Raw genomic sequence first — 20,617 nt, forward strand, 5'->3', positions numbered from 1 at the left:
TAGTATTGTTAGTCCCCCTACTGTGCACTGGACCTGCCACAGCTATAGTTTACGTTTCTGATGTGCCAAGGTATTGCCGGACCCTTCTTGTCTTACAACCTGGCAGAGCCTTTGCCTCAAGAGTTTTTAGGTGGGATTAGTCAATGCTTTTGTAATTAATGAAACTGCTTTCCCCCCCTGTTGATCCTTTAAATGCTAACATTTGAATACCATCAGATTGAGTTAAAACGTTGTTTATTAATCTTTCTGATTCAAGTAAATTCAAAGCAATAAGCCAAATGTTACATGAGTAAAGAGGAAGGCAATGGGATGTAATCTCAACATCTAGAAAGTTTATACACTTTTCACACACGCGCGCACACATACAGACACACACACACACACACACACACACACACACACACACACACACACACACACACACACACACACACACACACACACACACACACACACACACACACACACACACACACACACACACACACACACACACACACACACACACACACACACACACACACACACACACACACACACACACACACACCGAGTTATTCTAAGTAGGCTGGCCTATATATTTAGAGCTGTGACTAGTGTGATAAGTAATAACTCCATCCATAAATAAAGTATTTGTACTGGACATGTATAGGCTACCTATCATTTTATTTTGAAGTGATGGTAGCCTACTGTTTTCACTTGTTACAAAAATAAATTGAGATGTAAATGAATACCTACCTACCTTAGGCTTCTGCCATTACTCAAATGCTTTATGCAATTTGTCATGAGCGGTGGCATGTGACACACAAGGGACAGTTTGCAAGGATATCAGAAGCACCCATATAGAAGAGTGGAGCGCACTCAGCCCAGTGGAGGCTGATGGACTCGCTGCGCATTTCTCCTGCTAACAAGTGTATACAGGACAAAACACCAGCATTATGTAATTGGAGAGCGTCGTCTGCACTACTAAAAAGCCTCAATATTAATAAGAAGTCCGCATTTACATGACGACCAAAAAGAGGCAGTCTGAATTGCTGCAGACAAGGGAATTGATAGCTTACCCCTGAGCGGACGAAGATAATTGTAAGAAATCTTGGCAGTACGTGTTCTTGACACGTACTGAAATCTTGATATTCAGCACCGCACACCTTCAAACTGCATGCCATCGTTGTCTCGTGGTCTGTTATTAAGGAATTTGCAACAACGAAGACTACTTGGCACACATTTTATTTTCAAGGATATTGAGGGTGTGAGTGCGTGAAATTTCACTCACCATCATCACCGACGGACAAAGCGGGGCGCAAGTTTGGATGTCTCTTGTGGAAGTTGTTCTGCGGCTCCGGACAACGGGACTGTTCAGTTAGTTCCACCAGGTAAGGAAGGGAAAACTATTACCTTTGGTGCTGACACATGCGTGTTTAATTTTCACTGAAATTCTACTATTTTCAATATTCAAATCGAGAATTTTATCCACAAACATGGACAAATAATAGCCTAAATAACGTCAGATGTAGTGTTCTATGGGCTACAGGTTCATGGCAGTAAGTTAGGCCTACTGTTTCTTCAGGACAGATTCGTTTTTTATATAAACTTGATCGCATAAGGCATGGATAAAATAAAATAAAAAGGAAAATTCCATTCAAGTACTAGCTTTAGCAGTGTGGCATACAATTGTCCACCACTCAGTAAATCGGCATTGGGTTATTATTACCCTATCCATCATCATTCCTATAGGTCGAAGTAAAACGACTGTTCTATGTCCTCTGGATAGTTTGTTCAGTCTTGAGTTTATCTGTTCATGGGTCTTACTGTCTGTCTAGATCAGGGATGGGCAACTTTGATGGGGTGGGGGCCACAAAAAAAATCTGAACTCATAATTAGTGGCCGCTGTGGCTCGCGGGTCTGCATACCCACATCCATAACCACACATGCAGTCAACTGATTTGTGCAATCAATCTATTTGTGCAGTTAAACTACTTACTTCTTAACTAAATACAAAATACCAGTAGCCAGGGCCAGTCCTAGCCTGTTGGGGGCCCTAAGTGAGATTTGAATGACCCCCCACCTCGTGATCATGCAAATAGAAACATTTGACACATTTTGCCATGGAGGAAATTGTGAAATTTTAGGACCATTTTCATGCAATTCTAATCATTTTGCCATGGGGCAGAGATTTTGTTTGCAGTTTTACAGCTAATTTCCTGCAATTCAACATATTTGGCCATGACTTATGCCATGTTAATATGATATTTGAGTGCGATAGCTACCTAGCTACTAACTTGGCAAGTTAAATGCACAACTGCAGCATTTAGCACCTTTTAAAAAGTTAACTTAATAGTTATAAGATATCTAGCCGGCAAACGTTTAGTTGAGAATTCTATACTGTAACTGGAACACCTGGCGCGTGCTGCACAACAGTGAGTAACTCACAAGGCTCCCGTCTTTGTGTGCTTGTAAACAAACACCACCTGACTGGGGACTACCGGTAAGCTTGATAATGAAATTTTTTGTGACAGGTGAAATGAAGAATGCGATCTTTTTTATCTGCTAACATATTGCACTAATTATAGTTTCAACGGTATTGACAGTATTGAAAAACCATCCCATTGTTTTTTCCAAATACCTCTGTATACGGTATATAAGGTATACCGCCCCAGCCTAATTTCTAAATTGCACCTTGTGTATTCTACTACTCTATGTCTCAACAATAAGTTCAACATAAACGCAACATGCAACAATTTCAAATACTTTTTTGAGTTACATTTCATATAAGGAAATCAGTCAATTAGGCCTTAATCTGTGGATTTCACATGACTGGGAAATCACATACCTTTAAAAAAAGTAGAGGCTTGGATCAGAAAGCCAGTCAATATCTGGTGTGACTGCCTCATGCAGCGCGACACAACTTCTTTGCATAGAGTTGATCAGGATGTTGATTGTGGCCTGTGGAATGTTGTCCCACTCTTTCAATAGCTGTGCAAAGATCCTGGATATTTGCGAGAACTGGAGCACCCTGTTGTACTCGTTGATCCAGAGCATCCCAAACATGCTCAATGGCTGACATGTCTGGCGAGAATGCAGGCCATGGAAGAACTGGGACATTTTCAACTTCTAGGAATTGTGTACAGATCCTTGCGACGTGGAGCCATACATTATCATGTTGAAACACGATGTGATGGCGGCAGATGAATGGCACGACTATGGGCCTCAGGATCTTGTCACGGTATTTCTGTGCATTCAAATTGCCATTGATAAAATGCAATTGTGTTCGTTGTCCATAACTTATGCCTGCCCATACCATAACCCCACCGCCACCATGGGGCACTCTGTTCACAATGTTGACATCAGCAAACCACTCGCCCACACGACGCCATACAAGCTATCTGCCATCTGCCCGGTAAAGTTGAAACTGGGATTCAGCAATGAAGAGAATACTTCTCCAGCATGCCAGTGGCCATCAAAGGCGAGCATTTGCCCACTGAAGTTGGCTACGCCGCCAAACTGCAGTCAGGTGAAGACCCTGGTGAGCAAGACGAGCAAGCAGATGAGCTTCCTTGAGACGGTATCTGACAATTTGTGCAGAAATTCTTTGGTTGTGCAAACCAACAGTTTCATCAGTTGTCTGAGAGGCTGGCCTCAGACAATCCCGCAGGTGAAGAAGCCGGATGTGGAGGTCCTGGACTGGCGTGGTTACACATGATACGCGGCTGTGAGGCTGGTTGGATGTACCGTCAAACTGTCCCTTGTGTGCCACATGAGCGGTGGCATGTGACACACAAGGGACGGTTTGCAAGGATATCAGAAGCACCCATATAGAAGAGTGGAGCGCACTCAGCCCCGTGGAGGCTGATGGACTCGCTGCGCATTTCCCCTGCTAACAAGTGTATACAGGACAAAACGCCAGCATTATGTAATTGGAGCACGATGTTGTACACGTTGATCCAGAGCATCCCAAACGTGGCTTATGGTAGAGAAATTAACATTAAATTCCCTGGCAACAGCTCTGGTGAACATTCCTGCAGTCAGCATGCCAATTTCATGCTCACTCAACTTGAAACATCTGTGGCATTGCGTTGTGTGACAAAACTGCACTTTTTAGAGTGGCCTTTTATCTTCCCTAGCACAAGGTGCATCTGTGTAATGATCATGCTGTTTAATCAGCTTCTTGATGTGCCACACCTGTCAGGTTGATGGATCATCATGGCAAAGGGGAAAGTCTCACTAACAGGTATGTAAACACATTTGTGCACAAAATATGAGCGAAATAAGATTTTTGTTCATATGCAAAATTTCAGGGATTTTTTTAAAATTTCAGCTCATGAAACATGGGACCAACACTTTACATGTTGTGTAAAAAATCCCAGAAATTTTGCATATGAACAAAAATCTTATTTCGCTCAAATTTTTTGCACAAATGTGTTTATACACAAATGTGTTTATATATATATATATATATATATATACACTGAATGTATATATATATATATATATATATATATATATATATACACACTGAATGTACCAAAAAATTAAGGACACCTGCTCTTTCCATTACATAGAATGACTAGGTGAATACAGATGAAAGCTATGATCCTTTATTGATATCACATGTTAAATCAACTTCAAACAGTGTAGATGAAGGGGAGGAGACAGGTTACAGAAGGATTTTTAAGCCTGGAGACAATTGAGACATGGATTTTGTATGTGTGCAATTCAGAGAGTAAATTGGCAAGACTGAAGATTTAAGTAGCTTTGAACAGTGTATGGTAGGTGCCAGGTGCACCTGTTTGTGTCAAGAACTGCTGCTAGGATTTTCACACTCAACAGTTTACCGTGTGTTTCAAGAATGGTCCACCACCCAATGGACATCCAGACAACTTGTCACAACTGTGGGAAGCATTGGAGTCATCATGGGCCAGCATCCATGTGGAATGCTTTCAACATCTTCTATAGTCCATGCCCTGGTGAATTGAGGCTGTTCTGATGGCAAAAGGGTGGGGTGCAACTCAATATTAGGAAGCTGTTCTTAATGTTTCGTACACTCAGTGTAAATGTTTTTGGAAATGTACCCATGGGCTGGCAGTTGCCCATCCGTCGGCCTAGATACATAAATACATGATAGTGAATGACGGCTGGGCCTATTATCCTGCATAGGGTCAATTCTGCATAGGGAAATATTTGTATTGGGATAATGTGATGTTTGGTACTTGTGTGTATGTTGTTATTTGTGACCTGGCAATACCCCTGACTACATGTATATATAATATTGCATAATGTATAGGCTAATTCATAAGGCATTATAAATGCCTCATATTGCATTATGAAGAGGTTATGCACAGGAATTGTTACCAAACCAATATGCCTGTTATGGACATATTAACTAATAACAGCCATCAGAAATAATGCCACAGGAGATGTTGTTTGGGGTTGGGACTGCAGTTCATTAAGTCCCCAGTTCATTACACCTTATTACAGCCATTACTTAGCCTACCTATAATTCACCTGATTCCCCCAGTCATGACGGAGAATAATTGATTTCATTTGAGTGTTTTTCTCACTTTGAAGCTGATATAGTTCAGGCGGTCACTGAGACCTGGTCCACCTAAATGAAATCAGACTTCTAATGACTTCTACTTCTAATCAACTTCTAATGTATTGCTTTACCACATTCACAATCAAACTTTCAAACTTTCAGATAAGCTTTATTGTGATAAAGGAGTATGTAGGAGTTTCTGGCTTTATACTGAGCCATTTAACACAAATGGTACATCAACTGAACAATGTTTTGCCTATTTTTTGACACACAAAACACATGAAATATATTGTGGGCTGCAAAATATAATGGTCTGGAAGTAGTTTCATTTAATTTATTCCATAGGCCTACAATGTAAATACCATTTGTATTTCAGTCACACATGTCAGTTGCCTCATTTAGGAACGTGTTAACATTTTTTTAAATACATTTTTTTGGAAGAGAGTCCAGAGGGGTGGTGCTGGGTGGGACATCTCCCTTCCTCCTGTTATCTTGCTCATTACATTTATATTGTCTCTTCCTGTGGATGCTCAATTGTTGATCATATGAAATGTTAGAAACATTAGATATGTCAAATAGCATGGCTGAGGCATATGTTTCAACACATCAGAGTAAACATGTGAAGGTTAATGCAGCTTGTCAAACTGTGCACAGATCCCTGGTCCCAGCAGTTTTTATGGCATAATTTGCTTTGCATAATTGCTGGCCTCTATCTTCTACTGTTAACACACAGACTGCTACTGTTAGCACACAGCCTGCTACTGCTAACACACAGGCTGTTACTGTTAGCACACAGCCTGCTACTGTTAACATACAGCCTGCTACTGTTAACATACAGCCTGCTACTGTTAACATACATCCTGCTACGGTTAACATACAGCCTGCTACTGTTAGCACACAGCCTGCTACTGTTAACACACAGCCTGCTACTGTTAACACACAGCCTGCTGCTGTTAACACACAGCCTGCTACTGTTAGCAAACAGCCTGCTACTGTTAACACACAGCCTGCTACTTTTAACACACAGCCTGCTGCTGTTAACACACAGCCTGCTACTGTTAGCAAACAGCCTGTTACTGTTAACACACAGCCTGCTACTGTTAACACACAGCCTGCTACTGTTAACACACAGCCTGCTGCTGTTAACACACAGCCTGCTACTGTTAACACACAGCCTGCTACTTTTAACACACAGCCTGCTACTGTTAATACACAGCCTGCTACTGTTAATACACAGCCTGCTGCTGTTAACACACAGCCTGCTACTTTTAACACACAGCCTGCTACTGTTAACACACAGCCTGCTACTGTTAACACACAGCCTGCTACTGTTAACACACAGCCTGCTACTGTTAGCACACAACCTGCTACTTTTAACACACTGCCTGCTACTGCTAACACACAGCCTGCTACTGTTAACACACAGCCTGCTACTGTTAACACACAGCCTGCTATACTGCTGTTTGGCTGATCTGTTATCTTACCTGTTTTTTCTGAATTCTCACTGAATCCTCTTGCCTCTTTCAAACTAGTGTAGGTTACATTTTGAAATAAATGAATGAATGAGACTCACGTAATGTTTTGTTGCAGCAGTGCCATGGGTGAAAGTTATACGGTACTACATTATTGCATGAAAAAGGTAGGTGAACAAGCTTTTGGATCTCAATCAGAATGACAATGACAGTTTCTCTTTGAAATTGTCTTTAATAAAAAGACTGATATATGTGGCACATGATATGGTCTTTATAGATACATGTGAAAAAGTCCCAATGGATACATTTATCTCCCTGGAATTAATTTGGATAAGCACAATACAAGTTATACATAAAATGTATGCATGCATGACTGTAAGTCACTTTGGATAAAAGTATTAGTTTATTATTATATTACATAGTTTGACAGTGTGGCAGCAGACACTTGATGGCTGTACTCTGAAAGTCAACCAAATACTTTTTGGAGGATTGCATGCTCTTGAAATGTACTCATGGTAGGGATATTTGATGACAGCCTGTGATGTATTGCCACCATCATTCTTAACACATGTTTTGGGCAGTTGGCTACGAAAACTGTCATGCAATTTGTTTTAACACCTACTACTGTAAGACTGTAGCTATTTTAAACCATAGCCACTATTGAAACACATAGCATCTGGACTTAGTATCCAAGTCACTTATTTGGCTCACTGAAATATGGACACTTCAGATGCTTTGGCTGTATGTTTTCCTTTGGAATTGTGTAACATCTATGTGAGCCATGCACACCTTTGTACATTGGTTTCCAGCAACTCCTGCTCAGTATAGTTATGGGCTGTACTTGTTTTTCACTAGCCAAACCCAGCAGGCAAAATGTGGCATTGGGCATCATAATGATGTTTTTCTGGTAGTGAACTGTTTCTTTTCAGATGGCTTGTGTGATGACTAACCTTTTCTGAGACCTGAAGACTTGCCTAGGCTTTAGCTCAGCTGGAAAACACAGTATTAAGGCACACAGATGACACAGGTTCAAACTCAGACTGTATATGTTTTAGACAGCTATTGTTTTATCACGAAAGAAAATAAATTGTTCTCCGATACGCGGTTCCTTAGGTGCTTGAAAAACTAAGCTGCGTGCATTGCAGCTTTGGTTTGTTTCTGCCTTTTATTTCTGGGCCGAAAGCCACCTGCGATTAGCCACATGGTGGCATCCTGCTGACCAGGCGCCAGGGGCCATACCCGACTCACTGGAGCCTGTCTCTGGAACCAACAGATTTACATTCATATTCCTCACTGGCAAGCATATGTCAGCTTTTAGCAAGAGGACCGTAGGAATAAGATTGATCAGGAGCGGGGCTGGCATCGCAACAAAGCACCTCAGGTATCTTTCGATCAACACTTAGTAGGGAGACTGGTCTGCGGTAACATTGATCTACCCAAATTCTCATCTTGTTGCCTGTGTAACTTGAACCCTTCTTTGTCACAGATATCCTCCTATCCCTAAATGACGGCCTTCGATCACACTGTATCATGCAGTACGCACCGAAAATACAGTTTGAACACAGTGAGAACTTGGAAAGATGCTTTAGTTCTCGTGATATCCATGTGTCGTTTAATGCTACAGGATTTCAATGAAAAAATGTGTGAAGAAAACAACCCACTCTAGACGTGGAACTAGAGTACAAAGCTTGAACATCTCAGAACGATCTCTTTGATCACCCTAAATGTTGCTTTTGAACCCTCTCTTTCTAAGGTCTGGACAGTGTTTGCCATACAATGCAATATTGGCCTTTGCAAGCTTCCTCTGAAAAGGAGCTGCCAAGTGCTTCAGGTCAGGCTCTTTTGTGTCCCTCAGACAGCCCAGTGGGATGTTGGATGTCAGCTCTGCTCGTCGATGGAGCCACTTGACGACCTCAATAATTCAGTTGAGGTGACCTGGGTAATGCCAAAAGCCCCTGGTCTGGCAGGCTGATGAAGAGCCATGATAGACCAGGGCCAGCTGCTAGTTCCTGAGGGACCCTACTCAGCAACACTTCTCCCCCATTCTCAATGGGGGTGAAGACAGAAAATATAAAAAAATCAAGACATTGAGTAGTTTGGGGGGGAAAATGTTGTAATGATATACAGGTCAATGGTCATTGACATCCAGCACGCCATCACTTGTATTCAAGAATTTGGTCTTTTTTCACCCCCAGAAATAAACAGCCAGCGCAACGTCAGTGGAATTTCAGATGGATGGTTCTTTAATAAGGGCTGCGGTCTTTCTGTATTCTGATAGTGTGTTATCATGACCTATATATTCTTCCCCATAATGCTGACACCTGTAGAATAAAATCCCCCAGTTAATTTGTTCTGTTGTTTGATTAATGCACATCTTTAAGTGGTAATATACTCATTATATTATTCTCTGTTAAGTGCATAAACTGCATACGGCCATGTTGTCCCTAATGTTGTCGTGCATTTAACAATTCACAGATGGCTCCAATTTTTTGACTATGTAGTAGTAGGCTTCATTCTTTGCACAAACAGAATCCTATCACAATTAGCTTTCCCTGATGGTTTAGACTGTCTTACTGAGGTTGTTAACGTGGAGTCAGACTCTTTCAGTAATCACAATTTCTTCCTGTAAGCAATTCATGAGTTGAATGTATTGCCAGCTCACATTGTATGACTAAAATATATCTCAGGAGAAATGGAAGGGTTTATCCTTGCTTGTAAAAAGAAAATATGCCTTTTTATCTACATTCAGACTCAGCACTTTTAAGTAACATCCAGCATTTTAATGTTTAACCAATAACATGGTTTGAATGCACAGAGCATTCGGTTTCAATTTTGCTTTAATCCATACATATTATGTCTATATTGAAGCTTCAACATTTATGCCACCTCATATGCCATTGACAGCAAACAAGTGCTTTAGGAACAATCCAAGTAGAATTTACTACCGAGACATAAATAAGGATATGTACAATTTAGCATTTAGGGATGTTTGAGAAATGTTTTGCCAATCAGTAATTGAAGTGTGACACTATTTTCATTTGAGGCTTCAGTCCCATTTTCTTTCAGTTATTAGAAAATATGTTTGACAAATGTTATGTTCATCATGCCATATTTTGAAATATCATGCCATATTTTTCATTCAACCACCCATTGTCAGTTTACGTCAGTGCCTGCGATTGCCTTACAACCTCATTACAACTCCACCACTGCCCAAATGTAATTTATTTCTCTAAGGGCATACTGATCATTGTGCTATTTGACTGTACATTTTTACAATTCCGTTGATGATATATTTTCAGATGCAGTCAACTCATGCAGGTAATCAGGCCTAATTACTTTAAATGTGGTGAATATTCACAACCTTGGCCAAGCAGCCATTCCATTAAGTTAATTTAGATTCATAATATTCAGTACCTCCTGTATACAATAAAACAACTGATATCTCTGTACTGATGTGTATTATTTAGAAAAGGAATGGAACATTGAATTAAGGCAGTAGCTAATGGAACATTGAATTAAGGCAGTGGCTAATGGAACATTGAAGTAAGGCAGTAGCTAATGGAACATTGAAGTAAGGCAGTGGCTAATGGAACATTGAAGTAAGGCAGTGGCTAATGGAACATTGAAGCAAGGCAGTGGCTAATGGAACATTGAATTAAGGCAGTGGCTAATGGAACATTGAATTAAGGCAGTGGCTAATGGAACATTGAAGTAAGGCAATGGCTAATGGAACATTGAAGTAAGGCAGTGGCTAATAATGAACATTGAATTAAGGCATTAATGGAACATTGAAGTAAGGCAGTGGCTAATGGAACATTGAAGTAAGGCAGTGGCTAATGGAACATTGAATTAAGGCAGTGGCTAATGGAACATTGAATTAAGGCAGTGGCTAATGGAACATTGAATTAAGGCAGTGGCTAATGGAACATTGAATTAAGGCAGTGGCTAATGGAACATTGAAGTAAGGCAGTGGCTAATGGAACATTGAATTAAGGCAGTGGCTAATTGAACATTGAATTAAGGCAGTGGCTAATGGAACATTGAAGTAAGGCAGTGGCTAATGGAACATTGAATTAAGGCAGTGGATATGATTGTGTGGATATGATACATACACTACCATTCAAAAGTTTGGGGTCACTTAGAAAGCACATTTTTTTGTCCATTAAATAACGTAAAATTTATCAGAAATACAGTGTAGACATTGTTCATGTTGTAAATTACTATTGTAGCTGGAAACAGCAGATTTTTTTTATGGAGTATCTTCATAGGCGTACAGAGGCCCATTATCAGCAACCATCACTCCTGTGTTCCAATGGCACGTTGTGTTAGCTAATCCAAGTTTATAATTTTATAAGTCGAATTTATCATTAGAAAACCCTTTTGCAATTATGTTAGCACAGCTTAAAACTGTAGTGCTGATTAAAGAAGAAATACAACTGGCCTTCTTTAAACTGGCCTTCTAGGCAGAGTTGCAAAGAAAAAGCCATATTTCAGACTGGCAAATAAAAATAAAAGATTAAGATTGGCAAAAGAACACAGACACTGGACAGAGGAACTCTGCCTAGAAGGCCAGCATCCCGTAGTTGCCTCTTCACTGTTGACGTTGAGACTGGTGTTTTGTGGGTTCTATTTAATGAATTTGCAAGTTGAGGACTTGTGAGGAGCCTGTTTCTCAAACTAGACACTCTAATGTACTTGTCCTCTTGCTCAGTTGTGCACCGGGGACTCCAACTCCTCTTTCTATTCTGGTTAGGGCCAGTTTGCGCTGTTCTGTGTTCTGGATTTCTCATCCTATCCATGATTGTAAAAAAACATAAAGGTTTCTGCAAAGACACATGGATGTATTTAATGATAAAACTCACAGCCTCTGTGAAAACACACACACACACACACACACACACACACACACACACACACACACACACACACACACACACACACACACACACACACACACACACACACACACACACACACACACACACACACACACACACACACACACACACACACACACACACACACACACACACACACACACACACACACACACACACACACACACACACACACACACACACACACACACACACACACACACACACACACACACACACACACACACACACACACACACACACACACACACACACAGCTAACTCAATACAAATCTTGTATTAGCATGGTCCCTCTTGTAAAGAGGAGCCAGGGAATGTGATGGCATCAAGACTAGAACACAGGCAGAGCCAGGGAATGTGATGGCATCAAGACTAGAACACAGGCAGAGCCAGGGAATGTGATGGCATCAAGACTAGAATACAGGCAGAGCCAGGGAATGTGATGGCATCCAGATTAAAACACAGGCAGAGCCAGGGAATGTGATGGCATCAAGATTAAAACACAGGCAGAGCCAGGGAATCTGCTTTCAACAGACAAACACTTCTGTGTCTCCAAAATCACTGGTGTCAGGAGGGAACAGGCAGCAGCCGATGGAAGAGTGCCCTTGTTACTCCTCACCCCATTCCAGAGAGTTAGAGAGAGGGAAGAGAAAGGAGAGAGGAGAGGATAGAGACTCGACAAGATGAATTATGCAAAGCTGTCAGAGCCGGCTATTGTTGGAGGTGCTGGCTGTGTTAAAGTGAGCCGGCCTGATCCCCACCACCCTCCATCACCACTTTCACGACTCCCTTGGCAAAGGACCGTACGGTCCCTGCAAAAACAAATAGGAAAGGGCGAGGCCACAGAGTGGAAAGGATGGGAAGGGAAGCTAGCTTGGCATCGGGGTGGCAAGTGGAACATCTGGGAGAGGGGGACACGATGGAAACGATAACCATATGTTTTTATTGGTTTTATTTACAGACTACAGAGTCAGGGGTTACGTTAGGTGGTAAACGATAACCATGTGTCTTTATTGGTTTTATTTACAGACTACAGAGTCAGGGGTTACGTCAGGTGGTAAACGATAACCATGTGTCTTTATTGGTTTTATTTACAGACTACAGAGTCAGGGGTTACGTCAGGTGGTAAATGATAACCATGTGTTTTTATTGGTTTTATTTACAGACTACAGAGTCAGGGGTTACGTCAGGTGGTAAACGATAACCATGTGTTTTTATTGGTTTTATTTACAGACTACAGAGTCAGGGGTTACGTCAGGTGGTAAATGATAACCATGTGTTTTTATTGGTTTTATTTACAGACTACAGAGTCAGGGGTTACATCAGGTGGTAAACGATAACCATGTGTCTTTATTGGCTTTATTTACAGACTACAGAGTCAGGGGTTACGTACATCATGTGTGGTTTAACAGACTACAGAGTAACCATGGTGTCTTTTTTGGCTTTATTTACAGACTACAGAGTCAGGGGTTAAATGATAACCATGTGTGGTAAATGATAACCATGTGTAACCATGTGTTTTTATTGGTTTTATTTTTTACAGACTACAGAGTCAGGGGTTACGTCAGGTGGTAAATGATAACCATGTGTTTTTATTGGTTTTATTTACAGACTACAGAGTCAGGGGTTACGTCAGGTGGTAAACGATAACCATGTGTTTTTATTGGCTTTATTTACAGACTACAGGTGGTAATTGCTGGCTTTTGGACCCAATCTTTTTTTTCAAGCCAATAAATGTAATAGTCGATCGGGAGGAAAAAGCTATCTTATTACAAAATAATGCTTTTTGTTTATTGATGGAAATATCAGTCGATGGAAATACATTTGACCATCACATTTCTGGGTCTATAGGTTAATGTTCTTTAGTGGAATTAAATTGGGGCGTGTGTATTTTCATTAGTCATCATTTATCTTATTTATCAAACACAGCTATCACATGGGCACAGCATACAGAGCTTATTTTGAGCTTGAAACATGTGATTTGATAAGACCAGTCATTGCACAACAATTCTAAATGCAATCGCATAGCCACGATTAAAAAGAGCTACTATTTTTATTTCTCAACTGGCAAATTGAAGGGCGCCTCCCATTTGCCATTCAAGTGCATAGTCAACGGTAGGCAGTCTATCACCATGCCACCCAATGTGAGCTGGAGGCAGTATGCATTTTCAAGACATATACTTAATTTTTAAAAACCTGAACGTTTACTTCAGATTGTGAGGCATGTCTTTCCGTGTTTCAAAGTAGCCTAGGAACCATAGAAACGCAGAGGCAATTATTTTATAAAGACTTCCTCATATGCGAGTTGAAACCAGCATTTTTCTCCTCTTATATTGGTTTTCAAATCAACTTTCTTTCGTTGTCTAGAAGCCAAAGGCACAGTCCTAGTCATATTAGAAACCCATCCTAGTTGCTGCATCTTTAGATTTTCCCTCTTTCTAAGTTTCTAACAGACAGTTTTATCTCTGTCACATGTGGAGCCGCTCACATCAGATGTGCTGTTTAAAATGGTGTTTTCCCGCATTTTTTGGCAAATGTTTGTAAATGACATTTTATTGTCTGCTTCATTACAGGAATTGCGTGTTCTGTTAAGATGAATTACCATAATTTAAATGTGAATTCTGTCATTCTGAGCACTGTGGGTGGACTCCCTAATGGGTTACACACTCAATGCATATGGGTCCCATAATTTCTCAAATGGCCGTTAAATTAAACTCTTCCCGGTCACATTGTCCGGCGCCTCATTTTCCTTAAGGAAACCCTGGGTCAGGGGGTCTGAGTTAATATTTAGAACAGGCCTTCGGAAATGTAATTACTTGAACAAAGAGGGCTTCGGGAAGATTTGCCGTTTCAGCAGGGAAGTCTCCAGTGGCTACTCTACTCTCTCTTTGCAAAATGCTGTTTGTGCTTACGTCAGGAATGTGGGTCACATTGGTTGAAACCAATTTATTTGTCTGTATTGGCTCTGAGCCACATCTGTGGTGGCTTCTCCTTTGGTCCTCTCATGTGAATCGTGAGTGTGAAGCAAAACAATCCAACACACAATCCCTGATTTTGTGTCCAAACAAGAGAATTGAGCCTAGATCATAAAAGCTTATATTCTCGAAAACTATGTTACCAAATTAACATCAAGACATTGCTTGACATTATATTATATATATAGTGTATGGTTAATGTTTAGAAGAACATTGAGACTGTATATAACAGAAGAAGCAGGTTTAGGAGGAACTGGCTGGGGAATCATAGACCTGTGTAGTACTGTGCTACGCTACATAGATCATGGAGTGTCACTTCCCCCTGCCTCACTGCCTTGTCAACGTTCCCACTGTGCCACTATAATACTGCAGTGTCGGCTTTTCCTTCTTGAGGTCATGGGTGACTGGCTGTCTCAATCAACCATATTATTAAAGGTGACACATATGGACCAGAGGGTTAGCATCCTAACAGTATGTAGGACAGTTCTCAATCCGAATGGGGAGACGTGGGGATAATTGTTGGTGTATTGCGGTAAGGCACTACGTGGACATTATGTAGGCCTTTTTGTGGTTTTGGTATCCAAGCAACAAAATGGCTTAATCCTTAGATAGAACTTCCTTGAGCTCACAGCACAGCACACTACACCAGACAGCTTCTACGAGTATCTCCCTAGTGTCCTCAAAGCGTCCCCATGTACAGGAACTACCTTCATTACATTTTGATGAACTCCGAAAAATGTTGGCGTTAGTAACTTTGGATCCTCCTGAGGAAGGCAGTGTGTGTTCACATTAAAGACGTGCCCGGACGTTCACTTTGCTTTGTGAGAATCCGTCCCGCCATAACACACCCATGGGGACTTATAGCTGATTAGGACACTAATCTTATTCCCCCTGTTGGGTTGTCGGCGGCTCGACAGAAAGGCTCTTAGCAATATCGTCTATCAGCCCCTGTGTATAAAGTCTATAAATCAGAACGGATCACAATCGGGGACGTTTGTGGGTGAGTCCGTTCTTGGCCACTGCACAATAATCTTTGTAAATGTGGTTTAACATCTCCACTCTTGTCTCTGCGTTTGAAAGTGTCTTTTAAGATTCCATCTCTGCATAGAAAGAAAGAACAACCTGTCACCTAGTGAAAGGACTTCTCAGCAAAATTCTCAATAAAAACTTTGAGGTCGAGAAAATATTTTTTAATTTCTCTTGGATCCAAAGTTTCAGTTTCAGTACAGGGAAATGTGTGTCTGATACACCTGTCTTTGGGCTTCCAGCTGAGTCAAGACAGAAATGAAATCCTTACCAGTGAAAATCCCCCTTTTCACACTCTATAATTAAAGTATCTACATGACCTGTCGACCTCATACACAAACACACGTCCAAGTTGTGGACAAAAGGAATTTAGTCAAGACAATGGAGGTCTGAACTGAGGCTGAAAGAATAAAAGAAGGGGGAGTGAGAGGAGAGGAGATCTGTTTATAGAGGACTTCATGCAAGGATGGTGGGGGTTTAGGGATGGTGGGTTTGAGTGGGCTTACGGGGGGGGGTTTGAGAGATGGTGGTGGTGTGAGTGTGCTTACGGGTGGGGTTTAAGAGATGGTGGTGGTGTAAGTGTGCTTACGGGTGGGGTTTGAGAGGTGGTGGGTGTGAGTGGGCTTACGGGTGGGGTTTGAGAGGTGGTGGGTGTGAGTGGGCTTACGGGTGGGGTTTGAGAGGTGGTGGGTGTGAGTGGGCTTACGGGTGGGTGTGAGTGGGCTTACGGGTGGGGTTTGAGAGGTGGTGGGTGTGAGTGGGCTTACGGGTGGGGTTTGAGAGGTGGTGGGTGTGAGTGGGCTTACGGGTGGGTGTGAGTGGGCTTACGGGTGGGGTTTGAGAGGTGGTGGGTGTGAGTGGGCTTACGGGTGGGGTTTGAGAGGTGGTGGGTGTGAGTGGGCTTACGGGTGGGTGTGAGTGGGCTTACGGGTGGAGATTGAGAGTTGGTGGGTGTGAGTGGGCTTACGGGTGGGGTTTGAGAGGTATTGGGTGTGAGTGGGCTTACGGGTGGGGTTTGAGAGGTGGTGGGTGTGAGTGGGTTTATGGGTGGGGTTTGAGAGATGGTGGTGGTGTGATTGGGTTTACGGGTGGGGTTTGAGAGATGGTGGTGGTGTGATTGGGCTCACGGGTGGGGTTTGAGAGGTGGTGGGTGTCAGTGGGCTTACGGGTGGGGTTTGAGAGGTGGTGGGTGTCAGTGAGCTTACGGGTGGGGTTTGAGAGGTGGTGGGTGTGAGTGGGAGCTTTTGAAGATTAAGTCGGGGGATTAGTGTTATCTGAGCTTCTCGTCTCTCCCCTCTCTGTTTCCCAGGTAGAGCCGAATGGGGCTAAGTGGACAGACAGACAGAAATACAGACGGATAGACAGAGGGACAGACTTACCAACGGCATAAACCGGAGTGGAATATCCCAAAGCAAGCGTCTCAGGAGAGAAGGACACAGTATGCAGGCAGCATGGAACAGGTGAAGGAGCAGCAGCCTTTCTGCTCACTCTCCAAGAGCCAGAGAGAGAGAGACCGTGAAAGGGAGAGGGATCGGGAACGGCGTCACACCGCATCATCAACAGACCAAGAAGGGGCCTGCCGTGTGCCAACCCAGAAGTCCTACAGCTCTAGCGAGACGCTGCAGGCCTACGACCATGACCCCGCCCGGCTGCTGTTCTCAGGCCGAGTCAAGGAGATGGCCCACCAGGAGACCAATGACTACAGCAGGCCAGGTCAGTACAGCCACAGCTCTATTCCAATAATATGAAAGGATGATTCATAATCGGTCTGCTGTTGGTATAATAAAAAAAATTGCAAGGTGTATTATAGAATTGAAATGAATTGTCTGCTGTTGAGATCATTGACATAGGAAAGGTAGATAGAGAGATACTATATTAGTAAGTTTATCATTCTTTCATAGGGCCTCCCATGGGTTTCCTTGAAAACTTTATCTTGGTAATGCATGATCCATTAACCAGCATTCATAGTTCGTCATTTGAGGTTTGTATTATTCCATGACGAACAGTAGAGCTCTTTTCGATCTGTGCAGTATGTACAGATCCAAATGAAATGATCGCGCTTCACTTCACATACCGTTGATAATTACCCATTGAACTGCTGAGCAAATAACCCACCGTTGTAATTGGTTGTTGGCAATTGGTAGGAAATGTTCATAATAAGAAAAAAGTTGGGTGGTTTATTTTAGTGTCATAGACGATTCTTGATTTTCTAAAATTGCATATTTTATGGCATATTTCTCATTGATGTCTGCTAATTGGCACCAACTGGAAAGGAATTGCATTCTAATTAGGCTGTGGGAAGAATGTTCATTTCCCCTTTATTTCTAGATGAAATTACAACCTTTAATGAAAAGGTAATGAGCGATTAGACTTATTATCACTTCAATTATCAATAATTGTTATCTACACATTTCAAAGTTGTATCTGTTTTTAAAAGTAAATTCACACTTTAAGTCCAATGTATAGTTTAAGATTATTAATTATCTTTTGAAGGTTTTAACACAAGACATACAATATTGCCAATGTCCAGAATCGCTCCCCTGCAGTTTTTTCTTTAAAATGTTATTTGTCAATTTCACTTGTTTAAATGTTTTCTGCCAAGAAATAACTAGTAAACTAAATCAAATGACAGTTTTAAATGAATTTATTCATTGATAATTTACTTACATTAATCTTGCTCCCTGTCTCGTCTGCACTAATGATATTTCTATATTAATGTGGATAAAATACATGTCTGTAATCTTATGCAGCATGACATGACATTCTCTATTATTCAGCTAGCTGAATACATTTTTTTTTAAATAGAATGACTTTGAATGTACATATGAAAACATATATATCGATAAATATATACACTGAACAAGATTTTCCATCCAAACTTGTTCTAGTTCTGTCCACGCATTTAGAAATATACATTCAGTGAAAAGTACATTAATTGTAGACTTTTGCTGTTTACTTCAGATGACCTTCTTTTTTCTAAATCCAGCAGTGACATCCTGTAAATTCCTTTGCATCTCTGTTTTTCACCATTTTGTTTCTCTATTAAATCAACACTTTAGATCCAGATTTACAAACAATTTAGACACAGAATTGTGGAACTCTTTCAATTTAAAAAAAAATAATAATTTGGGTAGTTGTACAATGAGTGGGAGTCTCTTTTCTCTGAGCACGCACCCACAGTTTTTAAGGAACTCAGTCTGGCTTTCAACGGACTCTTGGGTCGTGCGTCATCAGTTTTCCCCTTGTCATGTCAGTCATTGCATACATTAGAGAGCTATTTCTAACTTGTCAGAAATGTCCAGATCAACAAGCCCATGTCAGCTAACGTTATTTTGGCCCATAGATTTTGTTGTAACATTCAAGTCACTCAAATATCACATGAATACACATTAGACATGTCAACGTGAATAGAATTGCAAGAGAAGGCACATTAAAACTGCAAAATGTTCACTGCCCCGCTTGACAAAATGTGTAGAATTGCAGGAAATAATGTTTAAACCTGCTAAATGTTCTCTCCGCCAACAAGAGGGGTGTGAACAGTTTGTGTCAAACCGTGCTTTTGCCCATAGAAATAGACGTGGTGCGTGTGCACGGTGGGGGGGGGTGTTTTCAGAAGAAGTCCTATCATCTTCCATCTTACTTGAATGTACAGTATGTCTGTTGTGACTTGTCTTCAAATTTACTGGTTGGCTTTTATTTTTGTGAGGCTTCTATTTGAGTTAAGCCAGACATTTTAAGAATCACAAAAACATTTAAGCTACACATTTTGGCAAAATGGCAGTCATTGTAAATAAGGATTTGTTCTTAACTGACTTGCCTCGTTAAAAATAAAACAAAACGTCCGCACCAGATATTGTGGGTTTGGGATTGGGGTTTGATAACATTGTTAAATTATAGGCCTGCTATTTGATTTTGTCCGTACAGGACAGGCCTTCTCGCTGAGGCAACTTGGGATATGTGAGGCCTCCACACGCAGAGGCCTGGCCCTCTGCCCTGAAACGGGCCTCTCGCACCCCCTTGGTAGCTACTCCAGAGGAACGGTCCCCACACAGAATAATGAGCACACATCTCCGGAACGTACAATGGCTCTCTGGGGCAGGGGTGCCAAGTCAGGCCAAAGCTCATGCCTGTCTAGTCGCTCCAACTCGGCCATTACCCTGACAGACACCAAAATGGACAATAAGTCGGACAACGAAATTGGTGAGTCTGCCACACCTTTATTTGTTAATTGTGATCCCCCTTATTCCTGTTTTTGCGGAGGTTTAAGTAGGAAGTTAATCGCACAACAAATGTGCAAACTAGTAAGCATTGTACCGGTAATATTTCAATGGTGCTCAGGAAATCTCTTTCATTGGTGGAAGCGATAAGCGGTGGATTCTGATTGGGCATGTGCAGTTTGGGGATAAAAGGCATGTTTCATGGCCTCTTGTGGATAAGAATTTGGTCTTCCAATTGAGTGTTTGGTAGTCACCTGGTCATCTCCACATGGAAGCAGGGGAGTTTGATAAAGTTTCCCCTTGGGCTAGTGTGTAATCAAAGATCGCTTTGTAAAGCATCGGTCAGAGATTTCGCATAGAAATTCCACAGTAGTTGAACGAGCACACACAATAGCTGATTTAAGATGGTTCAATGGTTTGAAGTGCAAATTTGATCATGCTCGAAACCCAAAACTTAAGACTGTGGTATTCTTTTGAAGGAAGATCTTCTGTGCAT

The 20,617-nt window shown here is 41.5% G+C and overlaps 1 protein-coding gene across 1 annotated transcript in view; it reads left to right on the top strand.

Annotated features, from left to right (window-relative positions):
• Positions 1-877: 877 nt before the first annotated feature.
• si:dkey-237h12.3 (teneurin-3) overlaps positions 878-20,617 on the top strand; it is a 167,026-nt gene continuing 147,286 nt past the window's right edge. Inside the window, exons 1-3 of the mRNA XM_046295707.1 lie at positions 878-1,373; positions 17,214-17,617; positions 19,829-20,104. Coding sequence (XP_046151663.1) covers positions 17,356-17,617; positions 19,829-20,104 — 538 coding nt within the window. The 5' untranslated portion in view covers positions 878-1,373; positions 17,214-17,355. The remainder of the gene's footprint in view (positions 1,374-17,213; positions 17,618-19,828; positions 20,105-20,617) is intronic.

This window comes from Oncorhynchus gorbuscha, linkage group LG13 (assembly GCF_021184085.1).
Source record: "Oncorhynchus gorbuscha isolate QuinsamMale2020 ecotype Even-year linkage group LG13, OgorEven_v1.0, whole genome shotgun sequence".
NCBI classification, from domain to species: Eukaryota; Metazoa; Chordata; class Actinopteri; order Salmoniformes; family Salmonidae; genus Oncorhynchus; species Oncorhynchus gorbuscha.